Genomic DNA, 16,014 nt, shown 5'->3' with positions numbered 1-16,014 from the left:
CCCTTTTAAAATATAAATTGCACTTCTTACACAAAGCAATCCAAAGTCTAAACTGCAGTAAAAATTTGAAGCTGCTTTTCTGCACCACAGAGTATCTCTTTGTCATCTGAAGTACAGGCAACTTGTTTTCAGCTGTTCTGCTTGTAGAGCCATATGCCCTACACCTTTCTGCTTAAAAAGTGTCTGCCATTAAATGCCGTGCCACTGGGTGGGTACTGAACAAAACAGAAGAGTTTAAGGCCTTTATCTCCACAAGGAGCTGAAAGTTGTGGTACAACCCATGACCGATACTTAATATACAGCACACCCCCACCCAGGGCTCAAATAATTAGTCATTCTTTCTAACATTTGTTGCACAAGACTATCATACCAATCAGCAAGCGACAGTGCCAGTTAAGCATTTTTAAGGTCTCAACAACTCATAGCAAAGGGCACTTCCGAGAAAGATAATCTTAAAGATTTGGTTTTAAAAATAGACACCACACTCACATTCAAGGGACATTCTTCACTTTTAGGCCTTTGTCACAAATCTGAATCTTTATTGTTCTGAAATAAATGCTATAAACATAAGACTCAAAACAAGAACTCCAACTTTCAGTCTCAGAAGAGGTGTGGTTCAATGCCCATATCACATGTAACAAGAAAACTTCCTTAAAAAAGGAAAAAAATTACTGTAAAGTCTTTCATAAGAATGAAAATGCAATCCTTTGTTTTTCTTATTAGTTTGTGTACAGGCGGGCACCAAAAAACTTGCATTTTCTTTTAAATTCTTGCTATGACGCTTGACGAACTTTTTGCCATTCAACAAATTCATCCAGAAGTACAGGCCCTGCAAATGGACAAAACTTGGTGTTATATTTACCAGTGTCTTTCAAACATTTCCTCTTAACGTATGATGATTAAAACCGTTAGTCTAGGCAACATCTATGTCAACCACTATAGCCAAATAGTGATGAACATCCAAATATGCCTACGATCACTTTAGTCCAAAGGTGGCAAGAGGTGCATGAGTAATGCTATGCACAGAACTATGAAAAAAACGTTCCTGACACTTGACAGGTGCACTGAACTGAATGGAAAGCACAAAAAATAAGGTTATATTCTAAAACAGGACAATTCCTTCTTGTTAGGCCTTTCAGAATTGCACATAATTAAAAAACAAAGAACGCGATGCGATGCCTAAAGCAATTCAGCCACAGTAGGACTGACTATCAGCTAAGTGGAGATTCATCCTCATAAGCCATTTATCACATATTAGTAGTTAGACGACTTTCTAATTTAACAAGAATTTATTATATATATAGCAAAATACAAGTTTGCTGTTTATAGTTTTGTTTCCAAGTCTACAGTTTCATCTAGCAAGTCTCTATACCGGATCCTTAAACTGGATACAAGTTCACTCAAGTACGCCAGCATGCTTCTGCTATATTAGCAAAATTAGTATCTGCAGTTTGAAAGTGTGACTATCAGGACAGTTTTTCTATGTATTGTTGAAGAATTATTTTATACCTTACAGTATCGTTTCTGTTACAGGAATTGAATGTACTAATGTTATATGCCAACTGAAAATACTAAAAATAATAGTAGAATGAACAAAGTTATGAATACTTACATGCACCATCTTCATCATAGTTGCTAAGATCTGCATGGACAGTTCTGCTGAACTCTAGCACGTTGTACCACTGATCCTTGTTCATAACTCTATACTTCGATTGCTAGGGAAAACAATTTAATTTTAAAACACTGGAAATGTCAAATGACATCTGACAATGCTGCATATTATTTCTAGTTTCTCTCATTTTATCTTCTGTCAGTTCCTAATAAACAATTCAACGGATAACAATGGCTACTATTCCCTTGTTTTTCCAACTTTTTTACTACACAGTACATTTTGGTAGTTCTAGAACAACATAAAATAGCTTCTTGAAAGAAGATCAGAGCAAGATTGAAATACCAAGGAATCAATTCACTGCTCTGATGCTTTAAAAATGGGCAAATTTTCATTTTGCCCTGAAGCGGGGCGTGCTTAGTTAAGATGTTTCTAGAATGAGCAACTACAGAAATCTTTTCTCCAGAGTACATATAGCATGATCGTAAGGACATGCGCTTTCCGATGTTGATACTATTCCCTGGCTTCAAATCAGTATTAAGCCAAGCATGCTCCTCAATGTACGCACATCCACACTACCAAGTTGCTTATAGCTGAGCAAAATCTTCCAGAGCCAGCCACAGCTTTAGTTACTGACATATCACACCTACACAAAGCAAACTTGAAGTTCAGCACAGGTGTAAGCTGGAGAGAGCAAGATGCTATTAATTTTACCTTTATAGCCTAATTAATATAGAATTTTAGCTGTCTTTTTTGAGAGAAGGGGAGTGGGGCACAGTGACGCATACAAGCACAGCACAACTTCATAAGCAGCCTGAGCAAGGGAAAAGAAGAAATACAGATACATTCTTGATCCAAACACAAATCCTGAAATCTTTTCACAGAACAGCCCAACAAGTATGCCATCAACCAAGAAGTCAAGGAAACGCGTACCTCCAGGTATTGATAAAATACTGAAAACAGTGGCCAAGTTCTTCCAAGCAAAAGAGCTAACATGGATTTTGCAGTATCGATATCAAGACTTCGCTGGTCTTTGTCCTAAGGTCAAATAAAGAAAGCACAAAAAACACTCGAGTACAAATTCTTTAAATAAGTGAAACTATAAGTTCTTTAACACTCCAGTAGTCTTACCCTTGCAAAATCAAAGGCATATCTGTAGATATTCTTAAACGATGAAATGTCATTCAATTGTGACCGCAAGAAATCAAATTTACTCTGTAACTTTTCTGTACAGTCACACCTTAAAATAAAGGAAAATATGTTAGAATTTCAAAACAAAACATTTGAACCATTCCAGGAAATGTAAAACAATTAAAATCACCAAAATGCAATTGTCAGGCTTACAGTAATAATACTATGAAAGTGACTTGAACACTGAACACGTTCAATATTTTACTGACACGATGAATGCTGTGGTTCTATACTATAAGCAAGTTTAAAAAAATAATTTAGCAGCAACATATTACAGTCTCAGCTTTACTTCTCAAATAGTCTTTCTGTGCCATACTCTGCAGTTTATATTAATATCCATAACTATTTTATCTTCCAATCATTCTGAAAGTTTGGAGACAAGAGTATTCAGTGTACTTTAAGTTGATACGCAAAATCCTTATTTACAGCTGGATTCTCTGCCATGTACCTCTGAAAAAAACAGTAAAAAACACTTCAAGACTGTACATGTTTATGACTGGCAGGATTGAGGAGGCACTTTGCAAAGCTTACAGAGGCCTGAGAGTGGTTTATGGCTGATAAATGCAAGCTCTGATAAGCCTATCACCTGGACTAGTCAGTAGCTATTCAACAGAAAACACAAGGTTGTACTACAATTTACAGGTCTGCTAGTTGGCATGAAAACCCTTCGCCAGAAAAAAAAAATTTTTAGGCCCAGAAATTATTTCAAATCCCAGACATAAAGGTCTTCATGTATTTTTATTTAGCAAGGACTTCTGCTTCCAAATAAAAAAAAAATCTGTTAGCTTCGCCAACACTGGCACTGGAGAACGTAACTTACACCTGTAAATCCTCCAGGAAAGGCTCACTCAGGAGAATAGGTGTTACACTACAATCATATTTTATTTTTATAAGATAATGGCTGCTTTGAGTAAAAAAACAACTTCCACCTTGTCTTGTGTGACAAACTATAATTTCATTAACACAGGGAAGATGCAATGTGCATAAGTATTTCCTTTGGTGCACCTGTCCCTCTGCTGGCAGCCTGCCTCTCTGAGAACACTGCATCTTTCACAGCTCCTTCTGGACTTCCAACACAGGCCCACAGCCAAGGGCACTTCAGGAGTACTGCAGCACATTGCTAAGATGTTGCACTGCTGCTGTGCTTCCTAATCCTCAGTTCTGCTAGCCTGCGCATGCACCTATGGCTGTCTCTATCAGAAGAGCTGCAAGGAGAGAGATGTAGCAATCTGAGCTGGTGGAGCCTTTTTGTTACAGACTCCAGCAGCCCCAAGTCCAAACTAAGGTCAGTGTTAAATAAATAAAGCTATTAGCTAATCAGGCTGCATAGTTAAATGACAAGAGCTAACATTTTACAATAAGGAAAAACATATCAAGTTGAAAAGAACCATTGTTCAAAAAAAGTTAGGTAAAATTGAAGATATTTTCCCTGTCTTCAACTATGTGATTGGTCTCAGTGTTGTATCCTTAAACCCTTAAAACATTATCATGAGTATAAAATGAGATGACCTTGTAGCGTAACATCTCTTCTTTCTGCATTCAGACCTTCATACTGCAGTACCTGTCTACGTTTGAGTAGAAGTCTACTACTTAACACATATCCAGGTGATTATGCAGCTTGTGTACTAGCAAAATAGGCAAGTTACTTACAGTAGGCTTAGCAAGCATTTTGTGAAAGGTAACCTGACTGAGGTTATTTAACTTACTAATATGGATCCACACAAGTTTCAGTATATCTACACTTCCTACAAAATATTCTGTTAAAGTTCCTCAAATATTCATAGATTTAAAATACAAATTAAAACTTACTGTCTACTGTACTATTGGTAATAGGTATTGTAACAAGTGATTTTCTTGATATAATTAGTGTGAAACTGTGCTAATTATCAAGTCTCAAGACTCTTGAGCTATTGTCAGCCTATTTAAAGCTGAGCAGTTAAACGGGATCACATTCAGACATGCGCTACTCTCAGGATTTGCAGGGACAAATCTCTTCAAGCCATTTAAGGCACTCCCACACCCAGGCAGTGATTTTCTTCACACCAGTGCACTAAGGAGTAGTCAAACTTTTTTTTTTTTAATACAGCCATTTGGGTGGCTGCACCATCAACAAGATGACTGAGATCACCCAGAATCATTTTCCTAACTAAAAAAAAAAGCCACAACAGCCTTTTAACTAGCACAAGTAAAGTGACAGCAAACTGCTGTACAGAGACAAGAAAAAAAGATACGAATTCTCAAACTGGCTTTGATGGAAAACAGTATTAAAAGCTACCTCAAGAACAACAAAATGACATTAGCTTACTGTATTCTCTTCATATCCCTATATATATTTATAACACAGAACTTAAATTAGCATCACAAAGCAGTCCTATTTTCGTTTCTATTGAGATATAGAGCTCGTTTGAGGCATAGGTGACATGGGCAGAGTAAAGATAGAGAATCTCCTACTCAAATATTCCCATGTTTATTCACATGTGCTTGTCTTTTCTTCAATTAGGAAGAAAAATTAAGAGGAATACAAACATTAAACTAAAAGCATCTAGTAATGGTAATGTATAAGTAGTTTGAATGGTCTTTGAATCTACAAGCCATTCCCCCCCTCTCCCTGAGGATCATTCAGCCCTCCTAAGGGAGGAAAGGAAATAAATTATCTTGCCTTCTTCATGTTCTGAGACAGGATCCTCTGAAATTTAGGTTTTATGTAGTAACTGGAGCATGGAGAGGCCCAAGGAAGTATCAGCTTAAAGAGCAAAGGTGCATTTTTTCCCCCCATGTCCTGACAATGCAAAGATTTTGTTACATCAACTGATCTACAGGTCTGGAGACCAGAAATCAGACTAAAGCATACACTAAGTATTTACACAATACTTTGCGTTAGCCCAGCAACAAAGAAAAAGAAAGGCAATAGCTACAAAAATTCAAAAGTGGAAAATGAGCTGGTATTAGGTTTTCAAGAAAAAACAACCCATATAAGTTTCTACTAATAATTGCAAACAGACAAATTACAAACCTGGCTTTCCTACCCTGTACACCCTCCTCCCGCTCCCCTTTGACTTCTCTTGTACCTAAAAACATAGAGAGATCTTTCCCACAGTTGGGATATATTTTGTCTCTCTCCCCTTTACCTGGCCACTTGTTTTCCAAAGATGTTTAATGTAAGATTTTGCTAAAAATCTAAGGTTCAGACAATAGCCAAAGAGAAGTACTCAGAGAAAGCATCTGCTAAAGCCTCACTTCCTTACACAAGGAATTGTTTGTTTGCATTTAGCTAATTCGAACAATGGGGAATTTAATAAAATCATGATTTTTAATCCTTTTTTCTTGACCTTCATTTTATACCTAGGTGTTTTTCTTCGTAGGCCTATACAGCCCACATCTGACAAATACATGAGCACACCTCTCACCTATTTGTCAGATACCAAGGGTTAAATGCTCAAGTTCAAGTTATTCAGCCTCCAATGCAAGTGTAGATAAACAGCCCCTTGCTGAGGGCTATTCATTTCATCCTAAGGTGAAACAAACTGCCCACCTGAGGTACTCTGCCAACTACAAGAAGAGTTTCAGACAACCAGTTTTCATATATATATATATATATATATATATATATATATACACACACACACACATACAGGACAGGATTCACGCTACCAACACAACATACTGGAATCTCTCTTTTGTACTGAAGTCTGATAAGCTGCCATTTAGTGCTTGAGCCACCTTCATTTTTGATGGTGTATCACATACTTATTTTTCCTCCTCTCTGAAGAGGAAATCTCATCAGCATATCAGAAAACTACAGGTTAAAAAACACAAATTTTGGTGGTCACTAAGATTCAAGCACCCACTGTTGGCATCTAAATGTAGGTAAGACTTCAGATTTCGGTGTCTTGAGCTTTAGGTGTTGCCATTCACAGAGCTCTAGTGAAGAAACCCTTAAAAGCAATTTGGGTGACCAGTCACAAGGCTTCAGCATATACTGAATACCTCCCTAGGCTCCACTGGCTGGATCTCCAAAGTTTGCAAAAAGAGCTTAAGAAATCCAGCTCCTGCACACAAACCACACTTGTTAATCTGGAGCTGAATTCCATCCAGCACTGCTCATGCACTTACATTATGTGGAATTCCACATATTTTGGAATAAGGATTCTGTAATATAAATCAGACTTAGAACACACATGGGGCTTTTAATGCATTCTAATGTCATTTCTTCATGCAAAATTGAAACAATGCTGTGCAAGAATGTAATAATACTCTATTGCTTTAAGTGTAAATCCTTCTCTCTGAAAAGATTTGTCAAATTTATCACAGGAAAATAGATTTCCCCTCCCTCCCCTGAATATTCAACAATTCAAGCCTACAGACTTACGCTCTTTTTAAGGTATTCAGTCTTCAGTTCCTTCATATGAAGGTCATAGCTTTATCCAGATGCTTAGTCTACAAGCCTATGACTAGCACAACCTGTATTGTTTTGCTTCCCCTGAGTAACTGTTTAGGCTTAGCAGTTGCTCTGATTACATGTTTGTTTATATAAAAAGTGCACATCAGTACCGTATTTTCTCAAACACATTAAATCTGAAGCATAACGAGCTCTAGCCTTGAAATGAATATTCCTAACTACAGCAGATTATTAGATAGAAATTCAATCTACAGTATTGGCTCTGAGGAGCTGCCAGACTTCACGCATTTTTGTGCTTACCTTCTCACTAGCCTGGCTGACTTTTGAAGCCTTCCAATTGGGCGTAAAAATTAAGTACTTCAGAGAAGTGACTCAGTTATACCCATTTACACACTGCATCTTAAAATTCATGCATCCAAATTTAATTGAATGCAGTATCATAAGAAGTCACCCTTAAAAACACTCATGTATCATGTTTCATGAAGAACAAACAAAACACAATGGCTGAACCAAGCCTCACCAAAGCAGATTAGTTTTATGAATCACGCTCTTTAGCCAGAATATAATCTCACCAAAAATTCCTGCTCACTGAATGATGTGAGAAGTGCATTTATAAATCAAAAAAAGTGTTATTTTACCTGTGCATTAAGCATTGCTTCTGACCTGTATCCAATAAATAACAGTAATGAATGAAGATTATCATCAACAGTCCTTATCTACACAGCTTGGAAATCAGCAACAAACTTCTCAGAATACCAATGCTGAGATGTTCACGGAGATCTCCAGATCTGCTTACATGTGTATGATAGCTAGTTTGGTATTGTAACGTACCTTTTTCTAATAATAAGAAGCCACCAAAGCCTGATTTAATTAACGTTAGACAAAACTTTGAGTGAATGCATTGGATTCACAATCTGATGAAACACACCAGTTATTTCCAGTTGGTGACTGAGACCGAACCCCAAACCAAGAGGTTCTGTGTCTTACTGCCAATGTACACAAAACTGAGGGCAAGAATCATTAAGCTACTGGTACAAAGAAAAATTGAACAGTCTATTATATGTGCAAAAAAAAAAACCACTTACTGTAACGAAGTCATCCCCTTTAACCATTCTTCCTTGGTAAAGAACCCCATGCTTTCAGCCTCTAGCTTCCAGGCTAAAACTAACATAATAATCTGGAGGGGAAAACAAACAAGGGGAGAAAAAGGAGTTAATATGTAAGACTGATTTCTAGATGCCAGTGAAGAAAATTCCAAGCATTTAAACATTCCAGCAATCGTACATGCTTGCACTTTACTTGCTAGTAATAAACTAATAATTCAGCCACGTGCAATCATGCCCTTAAATTTAAATTTCTGAAGATGAAAGTACTACTACAATAAAACAAACAAAACCCCAAACAACAGCTGCACATAATTGATGTATTGAGACAATCTTAGAACAACTCCTAAACGTAGCAAGATACACAGCACTTTGCTTACTGAAGTTAAGATTTGTATACAGAACTAAATCTACTAATCCAGTAACTCCTTTTAAAGGGTTTCTAGTATTGTAGAAACCTACATTTTCAGGCTCGACACCGATGTCTTCACAGAACTTTTCCATTCCTTCGGGCCCCACAACTTCATCAGGACCTTCAAAACAAAAAGAACCAGACTGAAATATAAGTAACATCCGATGAAATGTAAGTAACATTTGAATTGCATCATTGCAAGGGTTACACACAAGAATTAGACTACATTTCATATAAGCTATCTTTAAAAACAATTAATTATTCTATGAAGTAACTATTGTGTTAGAACCATTACATCAGTTGCAACTTGGAGGTGAGTGCATTACCTAAAAAAAATAGTATGGACTATAAGCAAAACTAAAACAGAACTGTTGTGAACTACCTCCCTAGAACAGCAAACATTTTATTTTGCTTATGTGAGTTTTCATAAGCCTCCGGTGAGCTTCACATTGACACAGCAAAAATCCATGAGTACCTCTACTCTAAAAATAACATTCTTCAAATAGTTATTCTAACAACAACAAAAACCTCTATTTCTGTCTGAGTTACTGTTATGGATATTACTCTTTCAACCATGTTAGCATTACAGGTTTACACTAACACAGCAGAGGAGGAATCTAATAATAATTATGTTGAATTCTTTATGATGCTAAATAATATGGGGAGAGTGGTAAGTCAGAAAAATGCTACGCATGTTAACCACGTATAAAGCAGAAAAAATCTTGACTATATTGAAATTACCTTGACTGGGGCCACAACAGTTAGTTTTATGCTGTCACTTTTCCCTTTTAATACAAAGAATACTTCCAAAAAGCAGCAATACAGCATATTTAAAGAGCACATACGGACACATTGTGCAATCAGTTGTATCTCTGAATCCCTCTGGTTTCCGTTATTTCTGTTGAGCCTGTTACAAAAATGACTCCTGCTCAGCATCCAAGTATTATCAAAAGGCTTGCTGACATTCTATTTTGATGTATTTTGGATCATTTTGTTAACATCGTTTTAGTGAGTATGAACCTATGTAAAAGTTAAAGGCTATATGTTCCACACCAAAATACCATCCTGTGATATTTTCAGCAAATGTTGCTAGTTAGACAGAAAGCCCTCTTTTTTTAAAAAAAATCTTGACGATATCCGTCTCCCCTTCATCTACATCTGCTGTTACTCTAAGCAGAACTCTTTTCAGGAGTTTGGATAACATACTTAAAATAATCATTCACTGTGAGATAAGAACATGCTAAATAAAAAGGTATTGAGAATGACTAGTATTACAGGAAAATAAAACAACTGGCATTTAAGATCATGAATGCTTACCTCTTTAAAAACGTTGCACAATTATTATTTTTTTTAACCTAGCTAAACAAGGCAAAACAAAGCCCTTATATAGAACATGTTAAACAGCCTGCAAGTTTAAGGTATGAAGTAATTATGAATTATTACACATGCAGAGCAGTTCTCTGGTAATGACGTCAAAATATGAATCAGTTTTCTGGCGCAGAAATCATGTATACAATTCAGACATTATGTACTGTATGTACACAGAGGTACACTCTTAGTACAAAGGTTTCATTTCTCTACTTGCTGAGTATATGTGAATATATATATTTAACTGTGTCTAATTTCACTGGAAACCTATTTTATGCTAAAAAAATGTTAGTTAACCGATAATCTAAATATGTCACATGTATAATTTTGTACAGCCAGTTCTTGATTCAACAAGAACATTTATAGGCATTAAAAGATAAAATTATGTGCAGGTAACTCAATGCCTACAAACTTTATATGAAGAAAATCAACAAAACTGAAAGGAAAATTTTCCCAGGAAAGACTGATTCCAAAAGAGCATGCCTCAAATGCAAATTAGAAAGTAGATTACTAGAACCAAGAGTAGTTTGTTACTCTGGAAAGACTGCCAGCAACATATCAGTTCTGATTCACATGCCCAAACCAATTCCTGGCAGATAAATCACTTCATATGGAGAACTGGCCAATAACGAGTTTTAGTCTCCAATTATTTAGTCACTTCAACTAGTGACTAGACAAGAAACTAGTAACAGTTCACAGATCCAGAATTTCTAAGCATACAGTTAAATGGAGTAACAGTTTAGTAAATAAGCTGCAGTATACACTGGATATTTACTGAAGGCAACTTCTGTCCAAACTCTCTCACTGTCCTTTTAAAATCAGAAGCAGAATCATTCAGTTCAAGTGCAGTACCAGTTATTTCATTTTGAAGAACATCATAGTAAATTATAAAGCACAGAGGAAAGAAGAGAAAAATATAGAAAAACAAATACTGAGAATTACTATAGCTTTTACTAACAATTTAAGTGCGTTTTATAAGGAAGTGAATATGGACATACCTTTTATGTCTACATGAGCACAAAGACCAAAGTGCAAATAATATGATGTGTTAGTTTGTTTTAAAAAAAGCCATATAATTTTAATTATCAATACACTACATTATTACCTGCATATTCATAAAACCAAGCTAGGCACTTCTTGCTCGAAAAGTGTTCCTCTCCACTTATTACTTTACCAGAGGCTTGTGATCTGCAATAGCTTAGAGAAACACAAGAATAATAAGTGTTATTTTGAGAAATGGGAAATCAAATTACATTCTAAGTGTTTATTATTAGTTCAAACTAGGTAAACTGTTTCACAAAGTCAATATACATAAAAAAGCTGAATCTGTTAAGAGACAACTGTCAGTCATCCTATTTCAACATTTGTTGGAACAGAAAGTTACCTTGAAATGCAACCTTCTCATAGTCCAACTTACTGCAAATATTACTTCTTCTGAACTGCCAGAATATTGTCACCTTGTAGACATTAAGCCAAAACCCCCACATGCAGATATTTAAAACACCACTGCTCAGTAATTCAAATGCTCCATTATCTGCTTATATTTATATATATAGGCGTTTAAAGTCAGGTCTCTAATAAGCAGCATGATCTTCAAGGGTGCTGAATATGCACAGATCCAATTTAGGTCAACAGGAGCTGCAGAGTTTGACATACATAAAAGTCAGGCTATTTATATTTAGGCATCCAAATTTGGAAAGAAAATTCAGTCAGTTTGTTTACATTAAACATGTAACTAAATCTCTAAATTCTATAGCTGTTTAGTACACACACCAGAATAGCAATATGCAATCTATGGAAGGACCAAAACTGCTCCACAAAGGCAGCTCCCACCCCCCACATTATTTTCCTTATGTGGCATACAATCTCATTTGCCTAGGAAGCGATTTTTTTTTTTTTTAAATTTGTTATTCTTTGAAAGAATACAGAAAAGAACTGATTTCTTTCAGTAAAAACACTGACTCATGAAAGCATCTTTGCTCAGTAAGGAGTTATAGCACCTTTACAACGCACTCTCCTCTCAATACAAATTACATACTTTTACAACATGCTAAAATTTCTAAGAATGAGGTGCAAATTAACACCTCCCATGTATTGCTTTAAGCTTCACTAGGAGGAAAAGCAGCGCTTTCTAAGATGAGGCCATATGTGCTGAAAGCTGCAATTAAAGATGTACCACAGACAACCATCCATTAAACCGCCATTACAAACACAAGTCACTAGAAAGAGAGCCATACTTTTGCTTGATGCTTTCACCCAGTATATACAACCACATATCCATTTGTGATGAGTTTTTATTAAAAAAATATTAGCATTATATAGCTATATAAAAATGTTATATTAAAAATACTCGTCTCTTTACCATTTTGTTACCAGCTAACAGTGAGTTTCATTTTCTTCATAGTTTTTGTCCAACCAACGACTTTCATGCAAAGCTTTTTATTTAAAATAAAGCTTCCAAAGGATTTTGTCGAGTCAAAAGAAGTTAGAATAAAGTTCTGGTCAGCAACACTCAAGAAAGATGAACTGAAACTGGAACAGCTGCAGAGAAGGGCTAGGATGGGCAAGAAAACTGAAAATCTCTTACAAACCAGAAAAATTTGGCTTGTTTAATTTAAAAAAAGCACAAGAAAACACAAGCACTCACTCCAAATGCACTTGGAGGCAGAACCATGAGGAAGAAGCTTTAGATAAAGGATGACTCAGTGATCCTTGTGGATCCCTTCCAACTTGGGATACTCTATGATTCTATGATAATGTTGACACAAGAAAGGTTATCGAGCACTGGCTGTGAATAAACTTAGACTGAAACTAAAAGCTCATTAACAAGTGCAAAAAGTGAGCTCCAGAACAGCTATCCAAAGTGATCAGTCATAACAAGATAAAAGCCTAGTGACTTCTAACCTCAACCTCTAAGGTCAACCTATGAGGAAGGGCATACGCCACAGTTTCTTGCAATAGCCATTCCCATAGCATTGATTTCGTAAGTCTTTTGTATTCTTATGTCCTCAGGATGTTTGTCGTAACCACTATTTTACTGACATACTTGTAAAGGTCTAATAGGTTAAGGAGGCATACAGCTCCTGAGGAAAGCTGTGCTGGAAGCTCCTGCTACACCATGCCAATGCTTTATCATGCTAATGGCCATTTCAGGTACAGAATCACAGAATCGTCTAGGTTGGAAGAGACCTCCAAGATCATCTAGTCCAGCCTCTGACCTAACACTAACAAGTCCTCCACTAAACCATATCACTAAGCTCTACATCTAAACGTCTCTTAAAGACCTCCAGGGATGGCGACTCAACCACTTCCCTGGGCAGCCCATTCCAGTGCCTAACAACCCTTTCAGTAAAGAAGTTTTTCCTAATATCCAACCTAAACCTCCCCGGCGCAACTTGAGCCCATTCCTCCTCGTCCTGTCACCAGGCACGTGGGAGAACAGACCAACCCCCACCTTGCTACAGCCTCCTTTAAGGTATCTATAAAGTGCGGTAGGTACCACGGTATTAATAAAAACGCTGCAGATATTAATGGCCTTTCTACGCATTTTGATCAACAAAATGCTTCGAGATCCTTCAGGCTCTGGAATTTATTAACGAAGAATGTCTTGACTTTGTTTTGAGGCGTGCTGAGGGCCACAAGCGGCCGCCTTGGCCCGCCCCGCCCCGCCGGTACCTGCCGAGTTTACACTTCTTGAGGCCGGCCTCGTCCTGCGCCGCCGCCGCCGCCGCCCCCGCCGCGGCTTTCCTCTTCTTCTTCACCGGCATCGTCCTGCCTCGGGGCGGGGGCCGCCCCGCTGCCGGGGGCCGCGGCCGGGGCCCCGCCGGGCTCAGCGCTGCGGCGGCCGCGCGCGGAAAGAGGAGCCCCGGGGAGCCCCGCGCCGCCCCGCTGCTGCTCCCCGGGCCGCGCAGGCCCCACGGGCCGGGAGCGAGGAACCGAGCGGCGGCCGCTGAGGGAACGGCGGGCGGCCCGGACACGGCCGCCGCTGGGCAGGAAGTGACGGCACCGCCGGGGCGGGGCTGCCTCAAGACCACGCCCCCCCTCACTGACCCCGCCCACAAACGGGCGGGGCATCCCCTTCCCTCCCGCCCACAGCGCGCACAGCCTCCCCTCGGCCCTGCACCAAGGGGGCGGGGCCTAATACAGACCACGCCCACAGTGGGGCGGAGCATCGGGGAGCCTGGGGCCGCCATTTGCCGTCACCATAGAAACGGGGCCTGGCAACGGGGAAGCGCCGCCAGGCCTGGGGCCGCGGCCTGCAACATGGCGGCGCCGGGCGACCCCCGGCAGCGCTTCCTCGCCGCCACCGCCGCCAACTTCTTCGGCCTCGAGCCCGCCGCCGCCGCCGCCGCCCTCCGCGGCCGCCCGGAGGTGGCCGGCTTCCTCGACGACGGCAGCCAGGCGCTGCTGGCCCTGCGCCGCTCCGGCGGCCGCCTCAGCGCGGCCACCAAGGTAACGGTGGCCCCGAGCCAAGCGCCGCGCGGCGTCTGTGTGATGTGGGGTGGTGCTGCGCAGCTGTGGGGCGAGGAGCAGTTTTGGGGTGCTGCATGGTTTTAGGGTGATGCGGAGTTTTAGGGTAATACTGTATATGTTTAGGGTAATCATACTGTTTAGGGTAATACTGATGTGTAGTTTTAGGGTAATATTCAGTTGTAGGGTGATGCACAGTGGTAGGGTGCTGCGCAGTTGTAATGCAATGCTCACTAGTAGGGTGAAACACAGTTTTAGGGTGCTGGGTAGTTTTAGAGTGATGCACAGTTGTAGGGCGATGCACAGTTTTAAGGTGATGAGCAGTTTTAGAGTGCTGCATAACGTTAGGGTGCTGTGTAGTTTTAGGGTAATAGTTGTAGGGTGATGCACAGTTGTAGGGCAATGCTCACTGGTAGGTTGATCCACAGTTTTAGTGTGCTGGGTAGTTGTAGGGCGATGCACAGCTGTAGGGCGATGCACAGTTTTGGGGCGCTGTGCAGTTGTAGGACGATGTGCAGTTTCAAGGTGACGAGCGGTTTTAGAGTGCTGCACAGTTGTAGGGCGCTGCACAGTTGTAGGGCAATGCGCAGCTGTAGGGTGCTGCATAGTTTTAGGGTGCTGCATAGTTTTAGGGTAATACTCAGTTGTAGGGCAATGCACAGTTGTAGGGCGATGCTCACTAGTAGGGTGCTGTGCAGTTTTAGGGTGATGCGCAGTTGTAGGGTCTGCGCAGTTTTAGGGTGCTGCATAGTTTTAGGGTGAGGCGTAGTTTTAAGGTAATACTGTATATGTTTAGGGTAATAATACTGGTTAGGGTAATACTGATGTGTAGTTTCAGGGTAATACTCAGTTGTAGGGTGACGCACAGTGGTAGGGTGCTGCGCAGTTGTAGTGCAATGCTTGCTAGTAGGGTGACGCACAGTTTTAGGGTGCTGAGTGTTTGTAGGGTGATGCACAGTTGTAGGGCGATGCGCAATTTTAAGGTGATGAGCAGTTGTAGGGTGCTGCATAGTTGTAGGGCGCTGCACAGTTGTAGGGCAATGCTCACTGGTAGGGTGATGCACAGTTGTAGGACGGTGTGCAGTTTTAAGGTGACGAGCAGTTTTAGGGTGCTGCATAGTTTTAGGGTGCTGCATAGTTGCAGGGCAATGCATGGTTGTAGGGCAATGCGAAGTTGTAGGACGATCCTCACTTGTAAGGTGCTGCGCAGTTTTAGGGTGATGTGCAGTTGTAGGCTGATGTGCAGTTTTAGGGTGCTGTGTAGGTTTAGGGCGCTGCATAGTTTCAGCATGATGTGCAGTTGTAGGGTGATACGTAGTTTTAGGGTGCTGCGTATGGCGGCCTGTGGGATGGCTTGTCTCACAAGTGCCAGGGGGAGCCTGATGCACAGCTCGTTCCCAGGCGACCCTGCAGGCAGGTGACAGGAGGTGGCACAGGAATGGTCACAATTCCAGTGACCACG

General features: G+C 39.9%; 2 protein-coding genes across 10 annotated transcripts in view; one reads left to right on the top strand and one right to left on the bottom strand.

Annotated features, from left to right (window-relative positions):
- Window positions 1–514: 514 nt before the first annotated feature.
- DCUN1D5 (defective in cullin neddylation 1 domain containing 5) lies at window positions 515–14,060 on the bottom strand. Its single transcript, XM_040544156.1, has 8 exons — window positions 13,758–14,060; window positions 11,188–11,279; window positions 8,765–8,835; window positions 8,285–8,376; window positions 2,741–2,849; window positions 2,543–2,647; window positions 1,613–1,715; window positions 515–829 (listed from the first exon to the last, which is right to left on the bottom strand). Exons 1-8 carry the CDS (start codon window positions 13,847–13,849, stop codon window positions 774–776), a joined length of 720 nt encoding a protein of 239 aa, XP_040400090.1. The 5' UTR covers window positions 13,850–14,060; the 3' UTR covers window positions 515–773.
- A 154-nt stretch (window positions 14,061–14,214) lies between these two features.
- Window positions 14,215–16,014, top strand: part of DYNC2H1 (dynein cytoplasmic 2 heavy chain 1) — a 165,997-nt gene continuing 164,197 nt past the window's right edge. For all 9 annotated transcript variants that reach the window (XR_005816072.1, XR_005816073.1, XR_005816075.1 and 6 more), the window contains exon 1: window positions 14,215–14,534. Coding sequence is in view for 6 of the 9 variants with exons in the window: in XM_040544151.1 (XP_040400085.1) it covers window positions 14,346–14,534 (189 nt within the window). In the remaining 3 variants the exon portion in view is untranslated. The remainder of the gene's footprint in view (window positions 14,535–16,014) is intronic.

This window comes from Cygnus olor, chromosome 1 (assembly GCF_009769625.2).
Source record: "Cygnus olor isolate bCygOlo1 chromosome 1, bCygOlo1.pri.v2, whole genome shotgun sequence".
NCBI classification, from domain to species: domain Eukaryota; kingdom Metazoa; phylum Chordata; class Aves; order Anseriformes; family Anatidae; genus Cygnus; species Cygnus olor.
The sequence above is the reverse complement of the archived record's forward strand: the minus strand, read 5'-3'. Positions and strand labels throughout refer to the sequence as shown.

Bases quoted from the DNA above. Each gene is read 5' to 3' on its own strand.
- DCUN1D5 (XM_040544156.1), bottom strand. From the start codon at position 13,849: ATGCCGGTGAAGAAGAAGAGGAAAGCCGCGGCGGGGGCGGCGGCGGCG. The intron at 11,280-13,757 runs GTACCGGCGGGG...TGTTTCTCTAAG, and splicing joins AAGAAGTGTAAACTCGGCAG to CTATTGCAGATCACAAGCCT. The intron at 8,377-8,764 runs GTAGGTTTCTAC...TTTCCCCTCCAG, and splicing joins TCGGTGTCGAGCCTGAAAAT to ATTATTATGTTAGTTTTAGC.